Source organism: Stegastes partitus, unplaced genomic scaffold (assembly GCF_000690725.1).
Source record: "Stegastes partitus isolate 25-593 unplaced genomic scaffold, Stegastes_partitus-1.0.2 Scaffold353, whole genome shotgun sequence".
Classification (NCBI taxonomy): Eukaryota; Metazoa; Chordata; class Actinopteri; family Pomacentridae; genus Stegastes; species Stegastes partitus.
This window is the reverse complement of record NW_007578084.1, coordinates 284,753-310,491: the sequence shown is the minus strand read 5'-3', so window position 1 is coordinate 310,491 and position 25,739 is coordinate 284,753. Positions and strand designations below refer to the sequence as shown.

The window sequence follows — 25,739 nt, the reverse complement described above, 5'->3', positions numbered from 1 at the left end:
TGCTGCAGTTGTTGTTGCTGCAGTGGTTGTTGCTGCAGTTGTTGTTGCTACAGTGGTTGTTGCTACAGTGGTTGGTGCTGCAGTGGTTGGTGCTGCAGTTGTTTGCACTGTAGTGGCTGTCGCTGCAGTGGTTGGTGCTGCAGTTGTTGGTGCTGCAGTTGTTGAAACTGTCAAGAAATAATATGCAGATTGCCATGAAAATGTCTTTGCATAAGGTCATAGTGATTTAGATGAGCCTCCAGTCTTTACTTGAGTTCTGACCATATAAGCCAAACTCTGCAGACCCTTCATTTTATTTTGATTTGTATTCTCTCTTTAACAGAGCACAGCATTCAATGTAAAACTGAACTCTATGTCAGTGATTTTCGATTTTTCCACTATCAATCATTACTCTTGAAGCTGCTTCATGCTTCTTGAGTGCATTGTTATTACTGAGTGCAGTACACGGTATTGTATAAATTACATACAACATATAACATTCATTCAGTTGTTTTTGTTTTTCATTGTTACTATTCCATTTATAATTGTAGCTACTTTATTTTTAATGGTATATTTTTTAGTTATGAATTAATTAATGCTGGGGTTTTATTTTTTATTTTTGTTTTTGTTTTTTGCTTTTTTTGGGGTTTTGGGATTTTGTGGCTGGAGCCTATCACAGCTGACTCAGGGCGAAGGAAGGGGACACTCTGGATAGGTATCCAGGTAACAGGGCTACACTTAGAGACAGATAACCAAGCACACTCACATTCACACCTACGGACAATTTAGAATCACCACTTAACCTCAACGTGTTTCTGGACCTTGTAGGAGGAAGCCAGAGAGCCCGGAGAGAACCCACGCTGCATGGGGAGAACATGCAACCTCCACGCAGAAAGATCCCGGGTGTCCTCACCACCCCAACTGGTGACCTTCTAGCTGTGAGGCAAAAGTGCTAACACTGCTCCACCTTGCGGCCCTGCATATTACCATTTCACCATAAGTTACCCTCTTGAAAGTAAACCAACTGAATTAATCTACTGCATTCAACCATATGTAATGAAATGCTTTGGCTTCTTGCTGTATAACTGTAACTTAATCAAGTTTTAATTAAGTTTAAGATTGTTTAGTCTACCTGTCATGCATGTATTCATTCTCACGATTCGTCAGTGTGTTGTCATTCTAAACAAGAAATGGACACTTTTTTGGTTTGATTTTTGCTGTTTGATCTGGCTGACAGGAATGTTGAAGAACTGTCATGTTCAGCGGAAATTCATGAAATTTATTTTATGAGACAATCAGTAGTTTATTGAGATGATATCAAAAGCAGGTGGAACATAACATTTTCTAGAGTTTCAAATGTATAGCACAGAATAAAGAAGAGTTACTTATTAGTATTACCTTATTTTAGATGCTCAGGATTACCCATATCTGCTACTCTGAAAACCACAAAAATATCACTCGTAATGAATATTTACCTTGTGCTGAGGCCGCATGAAAACATACAAGCAACAATATCCAACAAAAGAATTTAGTTTCCATGTTGAGTGGTGTTCATGTGACTGTTCTCTGTATAAAGACTTTATTCTGATTGTGACTTTGTGCTAAGTCTGTGAATTGCTCCTCCTTCAGCTATTGAATGGGAGTGACAAGGCATCAATCACAGAAGTTTCTTTCAGGTAAGGTGACATTGACTGTCAAAATATAACAGAATAAGAAAAAGCTCATAAAATGCATCATACAGTTAAACACATTTTTTTCTGTTTGTATAGTAGCACACTGTTGTTTAAATACCATTTACTCATCCACACACTCAAAACACTGGCATTTTTTCTTTTGCCATGTGAAAAATGATAAGTAATACAAGAGAAACATACAGGGAAAAGAAATTGTGTTTACATTTATCCAAATGATGTAGTAATCTAGCACAGCTCTATAAATGCTCTAAGTTGAATTTATTACATTCATGTTTTGTAAACACAAGTGGGCCAAAAAGAGAAGTACAATGCCATCAACTGTGAATTTTCCCTGGTTAAAATTCCATTGATATTACAAAGCCATGATTGGATACCAACATTGAGGCTGTCAAACAGGTTTTTTTTTTTCTTCTTAAATTAATGTAGTGCAGTTCTTCTCTTTCTCTCCTCTCTTTGCTCTTGGTTGTGCCAAGCTGTACTATTGTCTATTATGACTGTATAACTATCATTTAAGTTTCATCTACATGATGTAGACTCTAAGTTCAACTCTTTTTAAAAGCTTTGCAGATTCTCCCTACCACTATTGAGCGCTTTTCCAAAGCAGAGATATATTTATATGAACTGTACTTTATAAAATCATGTATTTACAGAACAGCAGCTATGGCTCATTAATTTTACAATCTGTTTTCATGGATATGCTTTTTTTTTTTTTTATTAGGAAACAAACAAATCAACCACACCTATGAATGCATAATTTATTGTTGTGTTTTCACTTAATTATTATAATGCTTTTTCTCACCTGATGACTTGTTATTTGATTCAGTGCTCTCTTGCTGTCTTATAAATGCTGTTCTGAAAAAGCAAAATTCGCAATGTGTTTCTAGTATTACATATCAATATTTTTTCAGCAGTGCATAGATAATGGATGGACAGATGGATCTCTGTTTTGTTCAGCCTTTAATGTCTTTATTTAACTGCTGCATGTCCATGTCTGAAAACCCCAAAACAACCAGTAATTACTACTCTTCTAAATAATCAATACTCTACTGACTATTTATGTGTAACTCACAGCAAAATACATCAGTTCCCATTATATTTAATGTTAGGACATTCATCTTTGCTTGTTTGTGGTAGAATACAGCATGTTTTTGCCTCTTAAGTCCTAAAACGATTTACAGATTTTTGCTCAAAAAACAAACTTGAGAATATAACGTATTTAGTTTCTTCCTTGCTTTAACCGCCAACAGAGCGCAACAACAAAAAATACATTTGAAAAGGGATGTGACCTGATTATTTTCAAGGATTACAAACCAATTAGCGGTAAACCAATCAACAAGACACACTTTTATACAAGAAACATAACACTACCAAATAATTTAATATTTAACTTTAATATACACGTTTCTACAGCGTCTTTGGATGCCTCGTACAAATCTTTGGCCACCATGGTTCCTGGAGCGAACATGTTTGTCCGGACGCTTTCAGTGTAACACACCGTGCGCATGCTCAGTTGTCCAAAGCTCTTGACTGCACGGTGGCTAGAGTAGTACAGTCTTATTTCTCTGCTGAAGCGGAACTTTGTGCTTTTCAAACGGTAGTTTATTTTATTATTGTAGGAACTGAATTGTCTTCCTGATTTCAAAACAGCAATAGCAATAGTGTTGGTTTCTATTAAAATAACACTGTAAAATCCACTCAGCTAAGCGTTAGCATGTCTGTTTTGCTAGCTAGCTAGCTAAACAACGCGAGTAACGTCGTTCTCAACTTTAACACATTAAATTAAATTTCTTAGTTTATTCCCCAAGTAAATACTTTTTTTTTTGTTTTTTAAAAACCAAATTAGCGACCACATTCTTTTTCACAAAGGATGTCTCAGTCGCAAGACAAGACTGTCTGAGGTGGGATAAACATAGCTCACGCCACTCCGCGGCTTCAGTGTTTTTGGCTTGTACAATAATGTGACAGCAGTCCTGCAGAAACAGAATGGACAGAGAATTGTTGCGGCAATGTCTGACGTATCATGGAGAATCTCTGTTCAACAAACTGAAATGTGAACAGACGGAGAACCCAGACTTCCAAGCCGTGGTGTCTGACTTGTGTAAGGCCACGTATCAAAGGTATGTCAGCGAGTAGTGACTCCACGTACAACGATAACAGAATTCCCACGAGGCTCCACTTGTGTCATGAGTGTCAAGAAAACAGTCGCATCATTACTCTTTTATGTGTTCTAGTAGAAGGAGCGTAAAGATAGTGGCCATCTGATGTCTGGTTATTTTTCAGTTTGTGTTGTTTCCATCCACAGCCTTTATCTTATCATTTTTTGGTCTAATACCATGCTGCAACAGTTATTTCTTTATTAGTCAGTCCGTTTGGTCTATAAGTCTGTAAAGTCTCTCTTCGATGATTGATTCAAGCCCTGCAATCCTATCTTTGTGTATCAAAGTTACACATTTAAAATATTTAACCATGAGAAGAATCCTTACCTGCGTTAAAGAAACATAAATGTATCTCTGCACATTGCTTCGTTAAGAATGTGCAGATCTATCAGTCACTGCCTCTCTCTCCTCACATTCGCCCCTACTCACTGCAGCTCAAGCACACCAGCTCACCTGCTACTTTGCCGAAACACCATAAAATAACTCTGCCCTACAAAATGGCAAGTTGTGATATTAGACTAATTTAACCATACACGTTTGAACCAGAAGCTGATTATAAAGAAGGATAATAAAATAGAACGCTCCATTCTGTTCCTTATGTTTATCATGTATGAAACCCTGGAAGTCTGTAAGTGTTTTTAATCCCTTTTATACACACAGTCCTTTCATTTATTCTGATGGCATCTGAATGTATTTGTTTCATGGCTGAATGAACACCACAATCAATTTTCCACAAAAGACTTGTTGGCGGTCTTACTAGGTAGCATTTCTGTATCAGTTTTCACTTGGCGCAAGTCTGAATTGCACGCCTGCGCATTAACAGATATGCACAGACAAACTTAAAAGCTTGAAGAGGCTTTTTCCACATTTCAGCACCAATATTGGTACAGAACCATCTCAGAGAGCTCAAAAAAGAAAATCAAGTAACATGTTTCTCATTCACTGTGCCCTACAATTTCTCTTCTATTACAAACTGAGCTGTCCGTAAAAGTTTTACTGTGATTAATTAATAATAATAATAATTATTAATAATAATTAATTAATTGAATTTCCCTTCTGGGATGAATAAAGTATTTTTCATTTCATTATGACAGAACAGGTACAATTAATGAGACTCACCGTTGATAATAATAAACGTCATTCAGGTTTTGACAAAACGTTACCAGAAGCTGAAGTTTGGTTTGTTGCTTCCAGCCATTTGTGAGAGTATTTCCTCCGAGGTTATTAAATACCTTCAGCATGAAATGTTAGGTACAAACCTTGTTTTCCACCGGACAAGGTCTTACAGTCCATGATAATTATTTTGCCCAACCAGCAGTCCAAAGCCTAAAGATATTTATGGTAGATTGTAAAGATATTAAACAGAGTAAAGCTGCAGATCTTCACATTTAGGCACTTGAACCAATGAGTTATGTCTGAAACTGTTTATCTCCTATTAAAAAGTTGCAAATTGATTTTCTCTTCTTTGACTAATCACACTAACTAATCAGTTGTGTCAGCTCAGGTCTCATTTTCAAGCTGTTTTTTTTAATCGGTTGGTGATGATGTATTTGCCTCAAGTGTTTGCAGTTTGCCTCCTATTTTGTTTGGTTGTTGCAGCTTTAGGACAAAGACTGTGATCTGTCATGTTGTGTTTTGGACTCCTGATTAGGATCCGAAACAAAATTTGGGGTTTTTAGTAAACACAGTGTCCACAGATTGAAGGAATACAACCATTTTTCTTGCATGATTTCTTTTTCCTTTGCATCCCTCTACAGGGTATTTGTTATACAATTCATTAAAGTTTATTCAGGAAAGAACCACTGCTAAATATTTCTGTTTTCTGTGCTGCAGGGGTGAAGAGAAGAGCAACCCACTTGTGGAGCAGTTCATTGCCAGGAAAGCGGACATCTTGTTCTGTCCAGCATGGAAGACTGCTACTCTTCAAGAAGAGGAGCACGAGGAGGAAGAGGACGCTGCAGGTGTGTGTTAGACTATATCATCATCTCCATCCACAGTGAAACACTTTGCTAAAAACTTTGCTTTCTTTTGATCTTTTAAGCTACTAAGATGACTAAGATGCTTAACTCTCACATCATAAAACCAGTATTTATTTCCCTGTAGTTGTTTTGATTATTGATTTATCTGCTAGGTATTTTTCATTTTATTGTTTTGTCTATAATGTGACAGACTATTGTGAAACATTCCTATTATAACTCCAATAACAGGCTGACATCTTCAAATATCCTGTTTTGTCTACACCTAAAGATACACAGGACAAAGAAATCCTCACATTGGAGAAGCTGGAAGCAGTGAAGTTATGCAGATTCTTGAAAAAATAATCAGAGCTATTATTTGATTAATAAATTAGTTACCAGCATGATAACCGAGTGGTTAGGCCACATACTACACTCTATGTAATAATAAAGGCCTAAATGCCCTGCAAAATCTTTAAAGTAGTTGCCATTTAGGGTAAAATATTGTTGTGGCTACAGTTCATAACTGTCAGCAAGATGATACATTATTCATCCCCATTGGAATCAACATTGAAATTATATTATTTCGCTGCAATAATGTTTTGTAGAAAACCTTGGGTTCTGGCATTTATGTGGATGTTACTTTGACTAAACATTGTTCCAGACCAAGCACCCCACCCTAAAAAATGTATGAAGTACATTTAGGGCTTGTCTGATGTAGAGAATTTTCTCTGTTGTTGGGAATTGTCTGATTCCACTTCCTGCCTATGATTTTTCAGAGCCCTATGCCGTCATGCCACCAGTGGAGTTATTTATGGAGGTGTCATACGAGGAGAGACGATCCATGATGTACAGGGACTTGGAAAGAGGAGACATTGTGGTGGGGAGGATCAACAATATTAGAGAATATGGCTTCTTTCTCACTCTGCTCTGCATGGCAGGAGGTCTGAAGAGAGACATAGAGGACCTTGAGCTGTCGGTAGGTCGGCAAGTTAAATCACTTGAATCACTCATGTTGTAAACCTTGTATGAAGTGAAAATAGTCAGCTACTGTAGATCCTGAAGACTTTGATTGTCAGTTGGCAAGCTATGATAGAAGTACCAACTGTTTGGTTCTGTGAATTCCTGAATGACTGCCAGTGAGAGTGAATGAAATGTCATTGAATTGCATAGGTTAAGATCTTGCATAAGCAAAAAAAAAAAATCGTGCTTGCAATGTGTGAATTCCTGCTGTGAACGTCATATTGTCTCTTTTACCTTTGGCCTCTGGGGATCTCCTGCTCTAGGAGACCTGCAGGAGTGGCAGTTGTCCGGGAATTCACAGAGCTGTTTTGTTATTTAGTGATTAACTCTCTGTGCCCAACCACATACTTGGTGCATTGATAAGCAACATGGCATCTGGAGGAGCATCTTAACAAAGCCAAGCTCATTATCCATCATACCTTTAAACTGATGCATGGAACATAAAAAAGACACACCCATTACTTAGTTTACTCTGGTTACACAAGACAAATGGCATGGTTCCCTTAGAAAACAGTTCCTGTTAATACTCGATTGATGATTTTGAACTTGATATCCTCTTTCCACTTCTCAGATCTTTGCCGACATTCTGCTGTTATTGTTTAATGAAATGCCCCACACTGGAATTTTAGTAAATCCACTGTTCTATTTGCTCTCTGGTTGCAGGCTCTGTGTCATGTCAGAGAAATTCCCTCCAGTGGCAGCCATGATGATCCCCTGTCCTACTACCAGACTGGGGACTTCATCAGAGGTTAGTGTCTTAAACAAACAGCAACACTACAGCTATCAGTAAAGTTACATTTATTCATCATCTAAACAACTCATTTCCTGCCATCATTCTACTCCTCCAGTATCTCCATATACTGCATATACTCCTTACCGAGTGTTCAGACTGAAAACAAGACTCCAAAAAGCCACACAAAAGGACAATTTAGGGGGTCCGGGTTAAATAATAATTTAATGACAGATAATGTAGCCTTAATGAACATGGTGACTGTTCTTGTTATTTTTGTTGTTTTATTATCAGATAAGCTCACCTATCTCTAGCTCAAACCAGCCTCCCTGGGTCACATTTCATCATTACACTAGTTCCTGTACCAATATACAGCACCTTGTGTTCATTACCTCAACTTTAGGTGTTCTTGCTTTCAACATCTGGTAAGGTCCACTGTAAGATGCCTAAATATTTTTGTGAAGCTAAAGAATCGTGCACAATTGTTTCCTGTAACACACTGAACTCAGGCTTACAGTCTAAAACATAAACATTTGCTACGATATAATATAGAAAAAAGGCACAACCATCACATTCAGGAAGCTGGAACCAGGCCATGTTGCTTAAAAAAAATCACTGGAACGTTTAATTGAATATCAAAGCGCTTGATGAGTAATTGTCAATCAACTAATGCACTAATGAATGAAGACCAACTGTCCAATTGATACCTCAATGTCTGTGTCTTGTGTCCCACAGAAAAAAAGGAAAATCTTCTCTGTGCTTTATTTCTCTGTAGCTGGAGTGAAAGACATTGACCGCTACCAGGAAAAAATCACTGTGTCCCTCCATCAGACTTCTCTGTCTTCCAGCTTGAAGCACATCAAACTGGGGGTCATCACCCGGGAGGAGCTGCCCATACACTACAGGTAGCAACACAAGGATTACTCAAGACTTACTGAACAAACACCTAGCTATTTTTACTTTTAAATGGTCACTGAGGAGGATCTGAAGAAGAAGGTGGAGATAGAGGAGAGGATAGTGAGCAACCTGACATCTGCACACAACACATTCATAACTCAACAAGTGGGCTGACAATAATTATCTGCACGCCTGAGTCAAAGATGCAGCTATAAGTTGTTGTCTATGCTCTTGCCTGTTTCTGGGCTTAAGTCTGGCTTACATTCATACTTGCCTGTTTTGCTAGCAGGTTACTGCATATTTAGTACGTAATATGGCTGTAATAACTGTAACTTTAAACAGATCATGCCTTCCCCATCTGTTTTTGTATTTTAAAATGGGACTTGAAGGTTATTATGTCATCCCTATGCATTGATAAGATGCAAGGTATTGTATGAGGACATCTCAAACTGGTTTATTCTAAGTGCAACTGATCAGCTGTATTTTTAGTTGAAGTTTATTTGGAGTTTTTTTTTTTTTTTTGTAAGCTTCAGATTGTTTTATCATGTTTCTCTTGAAAAGATACTGGTTATTTGAAGCTGAGTACTCCCCATCTTTGGGAGTTTGAAGAATATGATAGCAGTATAACAGCTTCCAGTATTTTTGTGTTACATAAGTGTCCTAGCTAATATATCAATTTAACTCTAAATAAATCCCCCAAGTGCAGGCAATTATGTCATAAATAACTAAAACTGCAGTATTTTTTCTTTAGGATTTTACTTTATGGGTTGTTATAGATCCAGTTAGTGCTCAGTTCCAGCAACTCTGACTCGTGTCCTCTCTTTAGTCGTAGCGTTCGAGCAGCCAGTGACTCCAGTGAGACGTATGAGTGTATACTGACAAGTTGCCATGGTTACCACAACCCATCTGTAGTGGACTACCTGCTGGAGAAGGTGGGAGTCAGTGACACCCACCCGCCATCAATGATGCGAGGACTACAGAGGTAAACGCGTTGACAAACAGGACACTCGTTTTCTAGCAAATTGTTTAAGCAGCTTTAGTGAGTTTCATTGTATTGCCAGCAACAATTTTTGGTTTCTTTGACTTGTTTAAAAATTAAATGCAGGGTAAAGTACTAGTAAGTTGACTACAACTCAGGAAGCACATAGTGTTTCTTAAGAACTCCTGTAGCCTCAGTTGTCTGGTTAATTATAAGTCACCAATTGCCAAGTACTGGGACAACTCCTGTGTTTATTTTTGAGTCACTTTTTTTCAACTGCAGCCAGTTTTCAGCACAAATTTGGTTGTAATGTCACATAATTTGAATTACATGACATGGAAAATGACTCCTGCTACAAGTGATTTTTCTTGTACCTGAGATAATATGGATTTTCACCTTCAAGTTGTGCTGGTAAATAGTGGTAACCTTTAAGAGACGTAAGCCCATAATGTTGAGAGTTCTTACCTGTCCCTTTTTGTCTCCACAGTAAACTTTTCCAAGAGGAGGATTTTGCCTTAGCAATCAGGAAGAAGCAGTCTGCATCATGGGCTTTGAAGTGGTAATGACTAACTTTGACCACGGGACATAGATGATGTCATTGTTTCACTGAACTATTTAACTTGTTGTCTTTCTTTCTTTGCCTTCTTCTGACTTGACTTAAATACAAACTTGTCTTACTTTGTTTTCTTTTTCAGCGTCCGTGCTGGTGTGGACCACTTCAAACACAGTCGTCATGTAGAAGCCATGAATGAATACAACAAAGCCTTGGAAATTGACACTAATAACGTAGAAGCTCTGGTGGCACGTGGAGCTCTGTGAGTCAAAAAAACAGATTTTTGATCTTATCATGCTGTATAACTCCGGTTCAGTGTTACCAGTCTTACATGGTCCTTTTTACAATGAAAGTGAATTATTAGATATTTTTGCATTAAATGCTCATACTTAGAGTTTCCAATGCCTTTTACATTGTGTATCTTTGTTTTGCTTCGTAAATTCATGTGAATTTGAAAAAAGTGGGTTGTGCTGCCAAAGAATGCCTTAGACAGAGAGTATGAGGAACAATATTTTTGACACTACTCCTCTTCCTGCCATAAATTAATTGAAGCAATTACAGGCAGTCCTTGGCTTGTTGCCTGGTCAGTGTGAAAACAAACACACACCTTTTATGCCTTTAAATGCCGATGAGACACTTACACAATGCTATAACAGAAACAGAGCTCCTTTACAAATTAAATAATAGACAAACAATGCAGAAAATCGCAGTAGTGGCTCAGACTTGTTAAAATATCCTTTAATTTATTTACATTTCTGTCTTTTTTTGTGCATTTAACAGCTTTAATCCCCCTGTATGCATTGGTAATGTCTTACAAATCATGCTAGTCACACTATAAAAACATTGTTAAGCTGTTTGACTGATATCTTGGAATAGAAATAAATAAATCTTTCTGAGAAATAATTATTGTTTTTTTTATTTACTGCCAGATATGCAAACAAGGGGAGCATCATGAAGGCTATATCAGACTTTGAGCTGGCTCTGGAGAGCTGTCCAGATCACCGCAATGCCAAGAAGTACCTCTGCCAGACACTGGTGGAAAGAGGAAAACAGTAAGCAGTGTTCCACTTTGCAGACAATGATGCATTAGATCTTGGATTTCACTGCTGATAGTTCCCATCACAACTTATTGACAGGATGTCTGTCCTTTTGTTCTTTTTCAAATAAAAAATGTTCTTAGTTTACTCCCTGCTTAAATTTGCCGATTAGTTAAGAAAGACTGAGATTATTCAGAGATATTCTTGATTGTATGAGTTATTGTAATAATAGCAATTCATTTCAATTCAATTCAATTCAATTCAATTCAACTCAAATAACTTTATTTATCCCATAGGGGCTATTCAACAGTTCACTGAGTATTTAATATAAAGACATCAAAAAAACAAAACAATAAATCACATCATAAATATCACATTATAGTACATGGGATGAATTTTGTAGAGTCAGGAGACATGAGTTCCAATCTGTTCAGCACAGTCATGATGTGGTGTGAAGCTGCAGCTGCCTTTGCTTTAGGGTGGATGTAGACCAGGATAAAAAGTAGCTGGGGCAATTCCCTTGGAAGGTAAAAAGGACAAAGGGAAACAGTCAGGAGTTCAGTGTTCGTGGTGCACAGTCTCTCCCTTGCTATCACAAGAGAACACCACCGTTTGTTGACATACAGGCGTACACCGCCACCATGTTTCTGACTGTCAGCTGACTGTCACGGTTGAGCCTTATTGGTGTCCCAAAGCTATATATAAAGAACTGTTGCTGTCATTGCTGCTTAGCCAGGTTTTGGTGCATGCCAAATTTGCAGCAGTCCTGTATTTGTGCATATACGCTGAGTCAACCACACGAGTAGTGACCCAGAGGCACATTTGTCTAGTGTGTAGTACACTTGTTTAAAACACTATAGAAAGGTTTTCCACAGCTCAAAAGTGGTGATAAAAGGCTAAACAGCCTTATCACCTATAACCTTCTTAATGGTATATTCTGCAAGAAAAAAAAATGATTTCCTCGTGTCAACACCTGTGGACACGAGGAAAAAGCGCATGCTGATCCCATGTTTTTCACAGTTTGTGTAAAATATATAATCAAGGAAATAAAACTTGAAATTCTTTTTGCTCTTTATGATTTATAGCATTATTACTTTTATACTGCACAAGACATTTTGGAGTTCTCCCTACATGTAGCCATGGCCGTGCTGTTTTCACAGAGGTGCAGAACTTTATGCTGCAGTAAACAAAATGTGAAGATGTGACAGAAGAAAAAAAAACACATAGAAACTGCTTGAGATTCACAGGATTTAGTTTTATTTTGTTGTACAAAATATGTTATTCATGCCAGATTCATAATGCCGCTTTCACTTTGTCACGTTTCTTGTACTGAAATTTTGCATCCTGATTAGAGCAAGTCCAATAATGGCAACGTCCACTCGTTATAGCCTTGTGCATAAAGGTCTCGCTAAGTCCAGAATTATTGGGGGAATTGAACAAGAGTCAAGCGGCTAATCAAAAGGTCCTCTGAGCTGACTTTAATTACATCTAAGTAAACTACTTTCTTAACTTTAGTTGAGCTTGTCAGGGAATGTGTACTTCCAGGCTATGTAACAAGCTCAACAGTTTGTTTTATGTTGAGTTCATAGACGGGCAAGTTCAGCATCAGGGCTGCGGCTCCAGACAGTCGTGGTCAAGGAGAACAGTTGTGTTTACAGTCTGAAACAAGAACTTTCCCACAGGGTCTGTGCCATAGATTTTTTTTTTCTAATTGATTGCATCATAGTCGCAGTAATCTGTCTTGTTAGATGTATGTTTTGGACATTTGTCTGGTTTGTTCATGTGTCCTGTTTGTTCCTTTAACACAAAGAAGTCACTGTAGTGATGCAAGCGATATCAGGAATACTGCAGTTCAATTACAATTACATAGTACAGTTGTTGACCTTATTCACTCAAAGGTTTACTTTTTGTGTTTTTGTGTTAAGGCTTGAAGAACAGGAGAAACTAGTAACAGCGGAGGGACTGTACCGGAGAGCTCTGTCTCTGGATGACTCAAGCCCTGAGGCGCAGGAGGCCCTGCACAAGATCACAGACACTATACAGGTGAGCGGGCCACAACACACACACACACATACACACACACACACACACACACGCACAAGGGGTTTGCAGGCCTATATTATGTATTTTAGGCTCAACTATTAAAGGACATGCCAACAATAGGAGGCATATCAAAGTCCTGTTAAAGCTTAACTTTAAATGTAGTGTTGCGTGTGACTTTCGAGAAATAAAACAAACAAGCAGCTGCGTGCTGTTGTTCAGCCTCTCAGAACACGGTGGGATGGTAGAATGATTAGTTTGGCATCAAAGCAGCATAAAAGTCTACCTGCAGCCGGCATTTCTGTTAAATGTTTTACGTGTTTGTTTTTCTTTGTGACGAATAAGTGGTCCAGTATGTCTTGGAAAGACAAATAGTTTTAGAAAATAATCACATAACTGTCAACTTTCCTGAGCTAATTCTAACTTATATTCATGAGCTGGCCAGAGACGCAACTCCAAATAAACAATAGTGTTTCTCTTTTTAACTATTTACTGTGTTAATAGGTGGCTGTTTGCTCACACAGTTCATCGTATCAACTTAAAAGATGATATGTAAGTGATGTGTAAATAGCTTGCTTTTTTCTCTGCTCAAGTGCCCCCCCCCCTTTTTTTAAATTTTGGTTGAAATTTAAATACTGCAGGGAAGTGTAAGAATCTCACAAGTGTGCCTGCAGACCTTCATTGTAAGCAGATAAAATTCAGCACCTTTATATCCGGAGAGTTTTTCTACTATCTTACAATAAAGTAGTGCTTCTTGTCCTCGCTTAGCGTCACACTCAGGTCTGTTGAACCTGAGCAAACCTTTGTCCAACCTTTACGTTCTTAAATCATTAACAAGTTACAGGAAGAAGGGTCAACCAGGAAGAATTAAAACTTCAGCTTATTTACTAATGGTTAACTAAAATAGTAACACTTAATGATTAATATCCAAACATGAAACTTCAGCCTTTTTTGTTTTTTCTGCCCATGAGGGCGGTCACTCTGGAGCCATTAAGGCAGAAACATTGCTCTAAAAAATGAATTATTTTCAGCATCAGTCATTTTATTGATCTATGAAAAGTATCCACCACCAGCTGAATATGAGCGAACGCAAAGAAAAATATCTATTTTTTTAATGTAATGTATTTGATTAAAGCAAAGTCAAGAATAGGTTGTTTCGTAGTGCACTTGTGTTTTGAGTTTATTCGGTTTATACCCAAAAAACAAACACACTACAAAACACTTTTGTACGGAGCTCATGACAAAGGATCAATCGATCAGAAACAATCTTTAGACAAACTCACTGTATTGAGAAGACCTCTGTTTTTGCACATTAGTGTGGGGGTGCACCGGGGTCTATAGGGGCTTAAAGTGTATGGATAGTTGTCCTCAAATGCATTCATACCCTTCCATTAAAGAAGGAAAAAAACAGCTGTCACTGAAATAAGTTGATATTTTCAGAAGTAATAATAAATAGAAATGTAGCGAAAGACATGACATTGCTTTTGAATTGTGGTTCAGCAGAAATATTAGAAAAAACAAACAAAACAAACAAACAAGCAAACAAGCATAATGGGACCCGTAAACTCATATTTTGTTGAACAACCCTTTGAATCAATCACTGCAATCAGGTGTTTTCTGTAACTGTATCAGACTTCTGCACCTGTTGACAGGTATTTTGATTTTGGCCACTGCTCATCAGCAAAGTGCTCTAATTTGTCCTGGACAGTGTTTTTTCTTTCTTTCTTTTTTTTTTTTTTAAATTACTCTTTTCCACCACAATTCAAAAGCAATGTCTTATTTCACTAAATTATAATTTAGCAATTTTTAGCACTTTTTTCGGTTTCTAGTTATTTGAGTGACTACTGTGAATTTTGCCTTTTCTTTAATGGAAGGGTATGAATACATTTGAGGACAACTGTAAACCAGTATCATGAACTGCTGCCCAAAGTGCTGAAGCATATTAGCGAGCACTCACAAAGTGTATATTGTCCCAGTTATAATATTTTTTTGGAACAAATTTAAGAAACTACGTTCTATGTAGTCTTAACTAGTTTCTGGTTTTCAACATGAACAACATCTTCTTACACTGTAATAGTAATGTGCAGGTCACCCAACTACCTGCCAGTAAACCCATTAATAGAAAATATTACACGTTTGGGTCAAAAAGTGGCAAAGCAGCGTAAGGGCTAAGCTACTCATAGCTTACACCAGGATTGTGTGTAATTGGCCCAGGGTGTGATTACTAACCCACCTTCCACTTTCTCTGTCACTCTCTCTGTTTCTTTCTCTCACTATACAGTATGTTAGAGTTATATTGAAAAGGAAACCCTACAGGATCATTGTTTCACTTTCCAACAATGGATTTCACAACCTAGTTAGCAACTGTGAAGACACCACTTGATTCCACTGTCCGCTAAGATGTGATATACTCAACCACATGCATTCTTTTTTAAATTTAAACAATGGAGTTAACAAACTATGTGATGGTACCATTTCTAAATTAACCATAATTTCACATTATGTTTGTGTAAAAAAAAAAAAAAAAAAAGCAGACAGCATATATGCTGATATTGATAAATCAGTGACAGGTCAATTTTAGATGATAATATCAACTGACTGATATCCCAGTTAGACTCTTATTTCTGTAATCATTCAGTAGCATCTGCGCTGCAGCTGAAAATACACCCCACATCACACCACTCTTATAGAAATGTGTTTTAGGCTCAGACATGACTACATATATAGTTTTTACGACAGATCTTTGGTGTAATCTGGAATTTCAGTTCCTAGCATAAAATTTCAAGATGTCCTTAGTCATTCATTCAGTATCCAGTTATAAGTGGAGTAGGGACAGAAGGAACATAACTAGATGAAATAGAATTATTGCAGTTCAGGTGTCGCATATGGCGTAGGTGCTAATATTAAAACACTCTGACCCCAGTGACTCAGGTTCGATTTGAGCTCGGGCCCTTTGCTGCATGACCCTCTCTCCCGTCAGCTGTTCCCTTCTAATGAACATAATCTCTGTAAACCTAGAGCCACGCATCACGAGGTTGTAAATATGTGTGTTGTTTCTCGACACTGTGGTTTGTAATACTGATGAAGTGTTTCGGTGTGTGTGTGTGTCTGTGACTCTGGGACTCTGCCATTTGACCCTTCAACTGCCACGGCCTTGTCACCTGCCTTGTGGGGGCAAATAAATGAACTGCACAATGTCACCGACTCCTCCTCCTCTTCTGGACACTGGTGTGCCCCATGTCCCTGGTCCAAATATGGTAACGTTGAAACTTTGAAACAACAAATGCTGTTTCAATTCTCTGCACATCTCTGCCTGCACCTCTGTTCCTCCATCTGCTTCTATACCAACTACCCTGCTCTTGGGTCATACCACTCTCTCTATGGTAAACACGTGGCCCTCCACACATTTCTCCATCATTCTGCCGTATGTTTTGTGTTCGTTATGTTCTGATACCCTTCACAAACCTTTGATTTTCTTTTTCCTCTCTATACATTCTTACTCCAACACGACTGAATAAATGGCTGGATGTCGTTTTGGGGGTGTCTTTTGCATGTTTTGGGTCATGGTGTGTATGTTTTTGAATATGTTTCTGTGGGCTTCTGCCTGCCTGCCGTTGTCATACCTTGCCTTGCCTGGTGACCGTAAAGAAATCGATCCGCCTCCGAGAAGAAGCGCTGGCTAAGGAGCAGGTCAAAACTAAGGGCAGCCAGACCAGCGCTGAGAAATTACGTAAGATCTTAAAAGAGGAAAAGAGGTACGTTTATCTTTTGAAGGTATGGCAGGTGAACATACTGCCGGTAAAGACATAACTCTCACAACTTAAAAGCAATCATGTGTTTCAACAGAAAATCGATTATCAGTGGATATCTCTCTCTTTTTTTTTTCTCCAGGATGAAGAAAAAACGCAAACGATCAGCCTCTTCTTCTTCCTCATCCTCTTCTTCCTCTAGGAGCTCCTCTTCTTCTTCATCTTCCTCCTCTCGCAGGAGGTCCAAAAAGAAAAAAAAGAAGCGGAGGAGGTCTGAGCGCGGAAGTAAACGCCATCGCAGGATCTCCTCACGGGAGAGCAGGAGGAGCGAGGAGGGTAAGAGCGACAAAGACAGGAAAGAAAAAGAGGAGGACGAGGTGGAGTGGTATCCCGCACCTCCCAACACGTCTGCCACTTTTCTCAACCAAGAGGGAGTCCTGGGGTTCGGAGCAAGGGATGGGGGAGAGGGAGAGGGGAAGGACGCTGAAGATAGAAGGATCAGCCAGCTGTACTCTTTGTCAGCAGCTTCAGACGAGGAAGAATCTGACTCCTCACGTAGAGAAAGAAAGAGAAAGGACAGAGAGGAGAGCAGGAAAAGGAAAAACAGCCTGAGCAGAGGCCCAGAAAGAGAAGAGAGAAGGAGCAGAAGTAGAGAAAGAAGGGAGAAGAGCAGGGAGAGAGAAAAAGAGGATAGCAAGAGCAACAGGAGAGACAGTGACTTCAAGAGGAGAAGTAGCATAGACAAGAATCGAAAACTGTCCTGCTCGTCTGCTGAGCTGGAGTATTCCTGGAAGTCTAGTTCCCGATCTGACTATTTAGGAAACTCTGGTTCTGCTTCCAAACTCCCAGAGAACAGGGCGAGACGTGACTCATCAACTAGGAACTCCTTTGACGGCGGTAGGTATGAGAACAGAGAGAGGCAGGAAAAAGTGGAAGAGGCAAAAAGAGAGAAGGACGGCAGGAAGGTTAGAGCAGAGGAAGAGAGCAGCACATCAGATCGAGGACATGGGAAAAAATCTGAAAATCACAATGAGCAGAACAGTGTGAGGCCTAAAAAAGACGTCCCCGCCAACCTGCTGGATATTTTTAACCAGATTGCCCAGTTTGAGAAAGAAAAAGGAGGGAAGCTGAAAAAATAGCTCCAATACAAAAAAACCCACAGTATGCAACTATTACAGAAACAATATGAAATGGATGTTTGTGCCACAAAATCACTCGCTGCACCTAATCAATGATCAGATCTGATGCTGACTGAATGTCTCCAGTCGTTGTAAGCTACCTTCAGTGTTGGAGAAAATGAGCCATTTTACTTTGGAAAGTCTTATTCTTTATGGTGAATTTAAGGTCTGCTGTAGTAATTATTGGAAAGTAACTTGTCCAAATGTAATAAAATGTGCTCCTAAATGACGACCGATATATTATTTGTAAACAAGGAAGACAGATTGATAATGAAAATCTATTGCAGTAAAATGAAAATTTCGCTGTCAAAATTTGGAATAACACAAATTCCACGACAAAATTTTACAGAAATGTCATTACAAATAATTAAAAGAGAACCTTTTAGCATTCATCCCTTCGGTGTTGATAGGCTATTACTCGTCAATACTCTTTCGGTATCTCTTTCATCTGCCTATTTCGAGGGTCATTTTGTGTACATTTTGACAAGTTATGACATTATTTTGCACTACAGGCTTTATTATCTCTTGTTTTGTGATGCTAAGTTGAGACTTTTTGCTGTTGAAGACGATGACTGCCTTATGTTTACTACCGCGTGCCATGTTGTGCGTTCTTTATATGGCTTGTTAAAACTCTTCCCAAACAACCTGACTGTTAGCGCTGTAGTACTTTTTTTTTTTTTTGACCAGCTTCACACAAAGCAAATGTTCCAGCTGGATTCCAACTCATTTGTTCATGTAGTAAAATAAACTCACTCAATAAAGCATTCAAAACGTCAGACCTCCATGCCATTTAAGTGATTTTTCAGTCATTGTCCCCCACCTGTTTCAGATTTCATTTAAATATGTACGCACTTTTATTCTGATACGGTGTATTATTTCAGTGATTAAACGTTGTTAACCCTCCGGAGCGCTCACACAGGAGGATGAATGCAGGAGGCTGTAGTGAAATTGTTCTTAGTGATGTAAAACTACTTCAAGCACGGCAGCACCAACTTGTAACCAAACTTAAAAGTGTGTTTTGGGGCTGTGTGAATCATTCCGGAGAGGTTTTCGCACACTTGAATCATTTTTATCCAAATGAAGACCAAAGCAAACCTAGAGAGACTACGGCCTGTCGAGACCAGCTAAAATCTTTATGATAGAGGGCAGCATCAGCATCCGAGGTCAAATATATCCTCATATTGTCAGAACAGTCAATATTTTTAACTCGACGGTAACAAAGGGCTTATTCAAGCGCACAGTCCGCGATGATGTAAATGCAACAGTGCTGAAAGCTCCCAGTCAGAACTTGGTGGTGGAAATATTCAGCTGTGGGGCTGTTTCAAGTGACTTGCACAGGATCCTAGCAGAGAGAAATACCACTGAGGCTTGCTACCTCTTCTGGCTCAGTAATATGTGTGGAAGAGGATTCATTTTCCAGCAGGTTATTGATCCTGAACATGCATGCAAGCTGCTGTGTATCGGCCTGTTTGATGTGCAAGGTAGAGCAAGCACTGCAGGCCTGTGTCGCTTTCCTTGCACATTTACCAGAACCAAACTTCACTGAAAAAACATGGAAAAAGTCCTAAAGTGTGAAGAGGAGACGCACAGCAACATCACAAGACACTGAGTTGGGATGTCATCAAAGTTCAAGTTGGTTCACCCAAATGATTGAAGACCCCCTCTAGTGAACATCAAGTTAGTTATTTTTTTTTTTAACCTTGTTAGCATGTTCTTGTGGTGTTTTTTTTAATATGCTAGAAGACATATGATGAGTGATATAAGCAGTCAACACCACAACTGAACATTTTTAACTTGAAACTGCAGTGTACCGACGACCGCCTCAAAAATATTCAGACTTCTGGGATTTGATTTGTAACAAACTGTACAAACTGATTCTGTCAATTTGTGGGGTGAGGCTTTAATTATTCTTCAGGATCTGTTTTTCGAACAAATTACTTCAATATTACAGCCTTGCATGTTGTAAAGTGGTTTTTAGAGTGTTAGAGCAGAGTTGTAGGTGTGCTGGTGTGCTCAAGCTGCACTTCAGAGCAGAGGAGAGGCAGGCACTTGATAGAGCCGGACGTTCTAGAGGAAATAATGTATAGAGTTCTGTCTAAGTCATTTTAAAGTAAGAAGAATTTTTTTTTCATGGGAAAATATTCTAAATATGTAACTTTGATACACAGATATGAGTTTAGGGGCTTATTTAATGACTGGAATAATTTTTAAAAAAAAAGTAAAATACTCATGTTCCTTGGTTTATTAGCAGCAGCTTGCTCAACAATGTTTCCCAAGGTGTTATTGCATGCTCTCTTTTTCGCATAAGAAGTTTGTGCAGTTGTTTCAAACCTGCAGATATTAGAAGTTCTCATTTTGAATAAAATTAGAAAGCTCCGAAAACTTTGGTTTTGGGTGAATAGGTCTAGATTTCCATGACTCAAGGTGTGAATCATAAATCTGCCTGGGGAGGGATATCAGGACTGCATTATAAGTATCTGATAGGTGGTGTTGTAAACCCCCTTTGTTTGTTCCAGTTGTTCCAGTTTAACATAGGTGGCTTCCTTCAGCCCTCTCTCAAACCAGCTGTCCAATCTGTCCAGAACATGAACATTACCACCCTCCAAGTGTTGTCCCTTTATCTTTTAGAGGTGCGTGGACTGCTGAGTCTCATCCTGAGAAGCTGCCTCTCCTGTACGGTGCCATTTGCTGGCTTGTGGGATGGTTATTCGGTTCTCCCCATATGGCCATTAACAGGCTATGAGCAGTGCGATTTGGTGAGTGAGAATAAATACACAAAACTCTCCACCAGTCAGAACTGAGGGAGCTTCTTGGACGAAAGCTTGAAACAGATTCAAGAAACAAAGAAATAACCCAGTTGTTTTCTACTGCACCACTGAGGGCATTGGTGGTAAACTCAAATACACAGTGGGTAAAAATAAAAAAATGGGACTAAGTCGCGGGCCAGACTTGATATATATATATATATATATATATAAGTGCATCAGTGGCATTCATTTCTTATTTTTATTTAAATGAATAAGCTGCTGTTTTCCATCTTTTTGTGAGTGGTGACTTAAATGTTCCCAAGGTGTAACATGAGGTTGCTAATGAATGTCAACAGAAGGGGGAGGGGACGCTTATGGGTCTTCATTGACGTGCCAAAGCTCTAGCAGAGCATGATGGGATGTGTAGTATTAGTGGTGCATGTGCTATGTACCGGAGGGCCAGCTCTAATACACATTTGATACTATCTTGCAGGCCAAAGATAATTACACTGCGGGCGAGTTTGACACCTATGACTTTAAGGTTACAACTGGAATACTGTTGAAGTCCTCACAAAGGCAAAATAAATGCCGAAGTTATCTTATTTGGTATAATGATAAAACAGAAGGTGTTGGCAGTTTAGTTTTGTTGCTGGCTTTGTATGTCCATATCTCTTCATTTTATATGATATTTGTTTCAAACTGAGGTTATAATGCCTGAAAAATGCGATGGCCTAACACACATCTGGTCTCATCCCTGAACTTAACAAATTAAAGCCAAAGTGGCCTTATGGCTTATTGGCGCTTAAAGCTACTTGGTGTCACACATTTGATTTAATAACTGGACTCACACACATCAGTGGTTGTGCGACCAGCCGTGCGTCGCCATGTGCCAAAGTAGCTTACTTCAGGCTTAGCTGCCAACCTCTCGCTTCCCTCCTCCATCATTACTGGTCCCATCATCAGTGATGCAGTGGAGAGGCTGCGCATCCCAGTCTATCTTGTTAGGGCAGATTAACCACTAATATACAGGCAGAGGAGAAGCCTCTTCATCTAATGCTGGAGACACACTCTCCGGATCCTGTCCTTCCTGTCTCAGACGCCTGACGTCTTAATCTTTATAAAATACTGACTACAGGAGATCGTGCTGAGTGCTCACTCTGTGGGTCATTAGTCCTATAAAGAGTCACTGGAGAGGAGTTTTTGGTCCTCGCCAAGACGCATCACTGAGCACATGGATTATTCCGGCCTAAAAATTTGTGATAAATGGATTGCAGTCTGATTTTGCTCTGCACTTTCAATTATAACTGTCAAACACTGCATAGAGGAGGAAAAAAGACAGCATAAAAAACAGATGTCTTCTCATAACTGTAATAACAGTGTGAGATCTTTTAAACATGATACGCTTTTTTTTTTTTGGTCTATAGCCCGCACACCTTGTTGAATAAAATTTGTATTTTGACATAAAAAAAAACCCCAAAAAAAACAAGGAGGAATGTTTTAGAGGAGGGCAAAGTCTTGTTTTTATGAAATCAAATCTACACCACGAAGAACTAACAATGCCCTCACCAATAATTCAGCTTAGGTAGCCAAAACCCAAATGTCTCCTTCTGTTTTTTGCAGCTCAGAGGACAATGGACAGTGCTATGATAGTACCCACCTGTCACTCAAAACAGCCACGCCCTTAAATATGCATAACTTTAAGCTTCAATACAATTTAAATGGGTAAGTTATATATAAAGTCATCCTTCATACAGTTTTTATGAAAAGAGAAAATCGCTAAAAAGACCAAAAGTGTTCTTTGTATGAGGCTGTGAACATGTTTATTTCTGCTGTAAAGTTGGACAGTTTAACACAAGGATCTAAGGGGATTGACTTGCTTTTGGAGCAGGCCTCAAATGGCCTTTTGTGGGAACTGCAGTTTTTACACTTTAGCGCAGGCTTTGTTTTTCAATCCCAGAGGATGTTGCTTGGTTTTGAAATAGACAAGTACACACAGTTTGATAGTTCTCATACTGCAGTCACAAAACTCAGAGAGATATAGTGAACTCGTACGCTAAACAGAGGCTGTTTAAAAAGAATAACACATTAGAGGCCGTTCAAACTGGCACATGTATCAGAATGTCTAAGGTACTGCAACACCAAAAATGTACACTGTGTTGCCATCTCACTTAGAATTTCAGTTTTGTATGAAAATCCACCCATTTCATGTTCCTGAGCAAAGCACTGACTCCCCATAACCTCCTGGAAAGTCATTAGGGAGCACATGTCTCAAAAGTCCTTTTTTACCCTTGAAAACTCATCTCAAGTTACATATTTTATTAGCATTATTAGTTTTAAAAAAAAATAAAATAATATGTTATGTTGTTGCTTGCCCTAGACTGTGTGGGTCTCTACTCTCCGGCAGGTTGTAATACTGAGTAATTCAGCCACACGTTTGTAGATCATCAGTGATTCTAAAGAATATTGACATAAAAAACCCCACATTGCAAGTTGACAGGATTATTAAATATAAAACAATAGAAGAGTGAATCCATGTTTACAGTCTGTATCAAGTGTGCAGAGGACAGCTACGACTGAAAAACTCTAGTATGTGCGATCATGATTTGAATTTGAAAATATTTATCACTAAGACAAAGATTCAAGTTCATGATCTCATGATGCTAGCATAGCTGCCCAATGTTTGCCTTCATGTATTCTGTCATTTACACCAGTGTTCACAGACAGTACATCACTTTGTGATCAGTACACTGCAGATTCGCGGTGGAAAGGCTCAGCTATGGGGCTGGCTGCTTATTTCACTCATGCTGTGTCTTCCAGGAAATAAAAAAAAACTATGCATGATCATGTTAACAAGGTAAAAAAAAATAAAAAAACACACACCTAATAGTGGCTGGAGGGAGCTTTTAAAATGCTCTGTCAAAGAAACACATTCGCTGTCCCTGTGCAGCTGCGTTGGTGCTGCAGGTGCGCAGGTTTCCACTGGAGGGCAGTGGAACACTGTGTTTGCAGACACTAGCAGTGGATTTCAGAGAAGAGAGTAGAGCACAGCAGGCCGGTGTGCTCTCCGTCCACACTGCTGGAGCTGCTGTCTTTGTTTAAGTAAAGAATTGTAGTAGGATAAGCCACATTTTTCTCTGGATCCATCAGCGAGCGTTCCTCACACAGACTTTATAAACAATTACGAATAAACCTACACAGAGACATTGCTAGAAAATTGATAACCAGTAATAATGGCATGTTATATAATATGAACATTAGAATCAATAATGTGATCATTTTCTCACTATACAACACGGCTGTTGTGGCATGTTTTTGGTGGAACAAACAATGCAAAATAGAAGACTAATAATGGGAAATAGTTTATTTTAAACCACTACACAAGCATCACAGCAAGTATTAGAAAATTACCGATGAATTTTTCCCAAAAAGTCACATTTCATAAACAGCTACTATACATTAACAGGAAAACTATGAATCATAAAATAAAAACTATGAGATATAAAAAAAAAAGGTAAGAATAGATAGATAGATAGATAGATAGATAGATAGATAGATAGATAGATAGATAGATAGATAGATAGATAGATGGCGTTTCAAGGCAAACTTACATTTATCAAGATGTTTTATAATCCTAAGAGTCAAATGTCAGAATACGCAAAACAGAAAAACAGAACAGGCACAATTATTTTCCTATTTATCGATGTAAACAGCATACTTTCTATTCAGCCAATGTTTAGAATGAAATATCACAATAATATGTTATCAGGTGGCCTTTAAAAGCAAAAAAAAAAGAGGGGGGGGGGGGGGCGGGGGCTGCTATGTGTTAGCACTTCATCACTCAACCTATAGCTAATGCATTGACAGCTCATTCAGGGACATACATACGCATGTTCACATATACTGTATTTCAGGTGCAGAGACACCCTGTAACTGTCCTTTTCTGCAAACATGAAGGACTTTATTTCTCTGGGAGGTTATGTCCTGACCCTGCACTGTAGCAATAAGCTGAGAGTGAAAAAGTGGCAGAGAAAGAAAAGGAAGAATGGCAGAGTGAGGGAGGGAGGGAGAGCGCTGTGACTGCTGGAGGGAAAAAAAATTAGAAGACCTTTAGTCCTTGAAGGTGTGGGTCTCTCTGCTGGTTCGGGAGGTCAGCAGCAGCAGCTGTCCTGCTTGACCGACTCTGATGAAGCTGCAGATTCTCGCCTTCATGAATCATCCCACTCCATTCTCCTCCTCCTCCTCCTCCTGTTCTGCTCCCACCTGGACTCCTTTTCACAAAGAGAGGGGATTCCTCCTCTTAGGCCTCTTTCTTCAGCACTAAGGCAATCAGACTGTTGAGCACGCAGAGGGAGATGAGACATTTTAAATTAGTGTTAGGAGAGGGGGAGAGAGAGAGAGAAGGGGAAAATGACATTTTTCATTTTCTACAATAAAAGGTACTACATTGAATTCTCGGAGCATGACAATACAGAGGAGTAAGTAATGGAATAGGAGCAGACGTGGTGTCTGTGTGTTAGTGGATAATGAGGAATTTAAAGATGTATGGTCCTCTGCTGCCATTCAATCAGACTCTCACCCCGTCGCTGTCACTGGCCCTCGTCTCAGCGCTGTCACAATACTCCACAAGGACTCAAACTTCTTCCACAGGAAGACACATTTTTGAAATCATTTCTGTGGTCATTCACAGCTGGTCCTGAGGGCGTTTTGGGTGCCAGCTCACCAAGCAAAGTGTGTCCTTCTGCTATCCTGCTAAACCGCCCAACTACTGGTTTTACCAGGCAGCTTTGACCTTTACATTAACTGAGCTGGTGCCCTGGGGCCCCATACTAGCAGGGGCCTCCACATCAGCATTAGATGTAAAATTAGTCCAATATTTTTCTGGACAGTCAGCCTTAATGTTGCTAGGGTGTAGTTAATCTATTTCATCAGCCTTACAGATGTTTAGTTAGCCAGGTGTGCCATGTTGGATTTTTTATTTTTTTTTTGATGGCTTGTGAAGGGAAAAAGATTCCTGATGAGTCT

At 39.0% G+C, this 25,739-nt stretch overlaps 1 protein-coding gene across 1 annotated transcript; it reads left to right on the top strand.

Moving 5' to 3' along the window:
* The first annotated feature begins 3,278 nt into the window (after positions 1 to 3,278).
* On the top strand, positions 3,279 to 18,746 carry ttc14 (tetratricopeptide repeat domain 14). The gene is made up of 12 exons (XM_008284284.1): positions 3,279 to 3,790; positions 5,663 to 5,790; positions 6,564 to 6,763; positions 7,471 to 7,555; positions 8,313 to 8,442; positions 9,261 to 9,416; positions 9,901 to 9,972; positions 10,109 to 10,228; positions 10,896 to 11,018; positions 12,929 to 13,046; positions 16,692 to 16,798; positions 16,935 to 18,746. The coding sequence occupies exons 1-12, from the start codon at positions 3,657 to 3,659 to the stop codon at positions 17,929 to 17,931; spliced, it is 2,370 nt and encodes a 789-aa protein (XP_008282506.1). The 5' UTR covers positions 3,279 to 3,656; the 3' UTR covers positions 17,932 to 18,746.
* Positions 18,747 to 25,739: the final 6,993 nt, after the last annotated feature.

Coding starts and splice junctions, on each gene's coding strand:
- ttc14 (XM_008284284.1), top strand. CDS start 3,657: ATGGACAGAGAATTGTTGCGGCAATGTCTGACGTATCATGGAGAATCT. Junction 7,556..8,312: donor GACTGGGGACTTCATCAGAG/GTTAGTGTCTTA, acceptor ATTTCTCTGTAG/CTGGAGTGAAAGACATTGAC. Junction 16,799..16,934: donor ATCTTAAAAGAGGAAAAGAG/GTACGTTTATCT, acceptor TTTTTTCTCCAG/GATGAAGAAAAAACGCAAAC.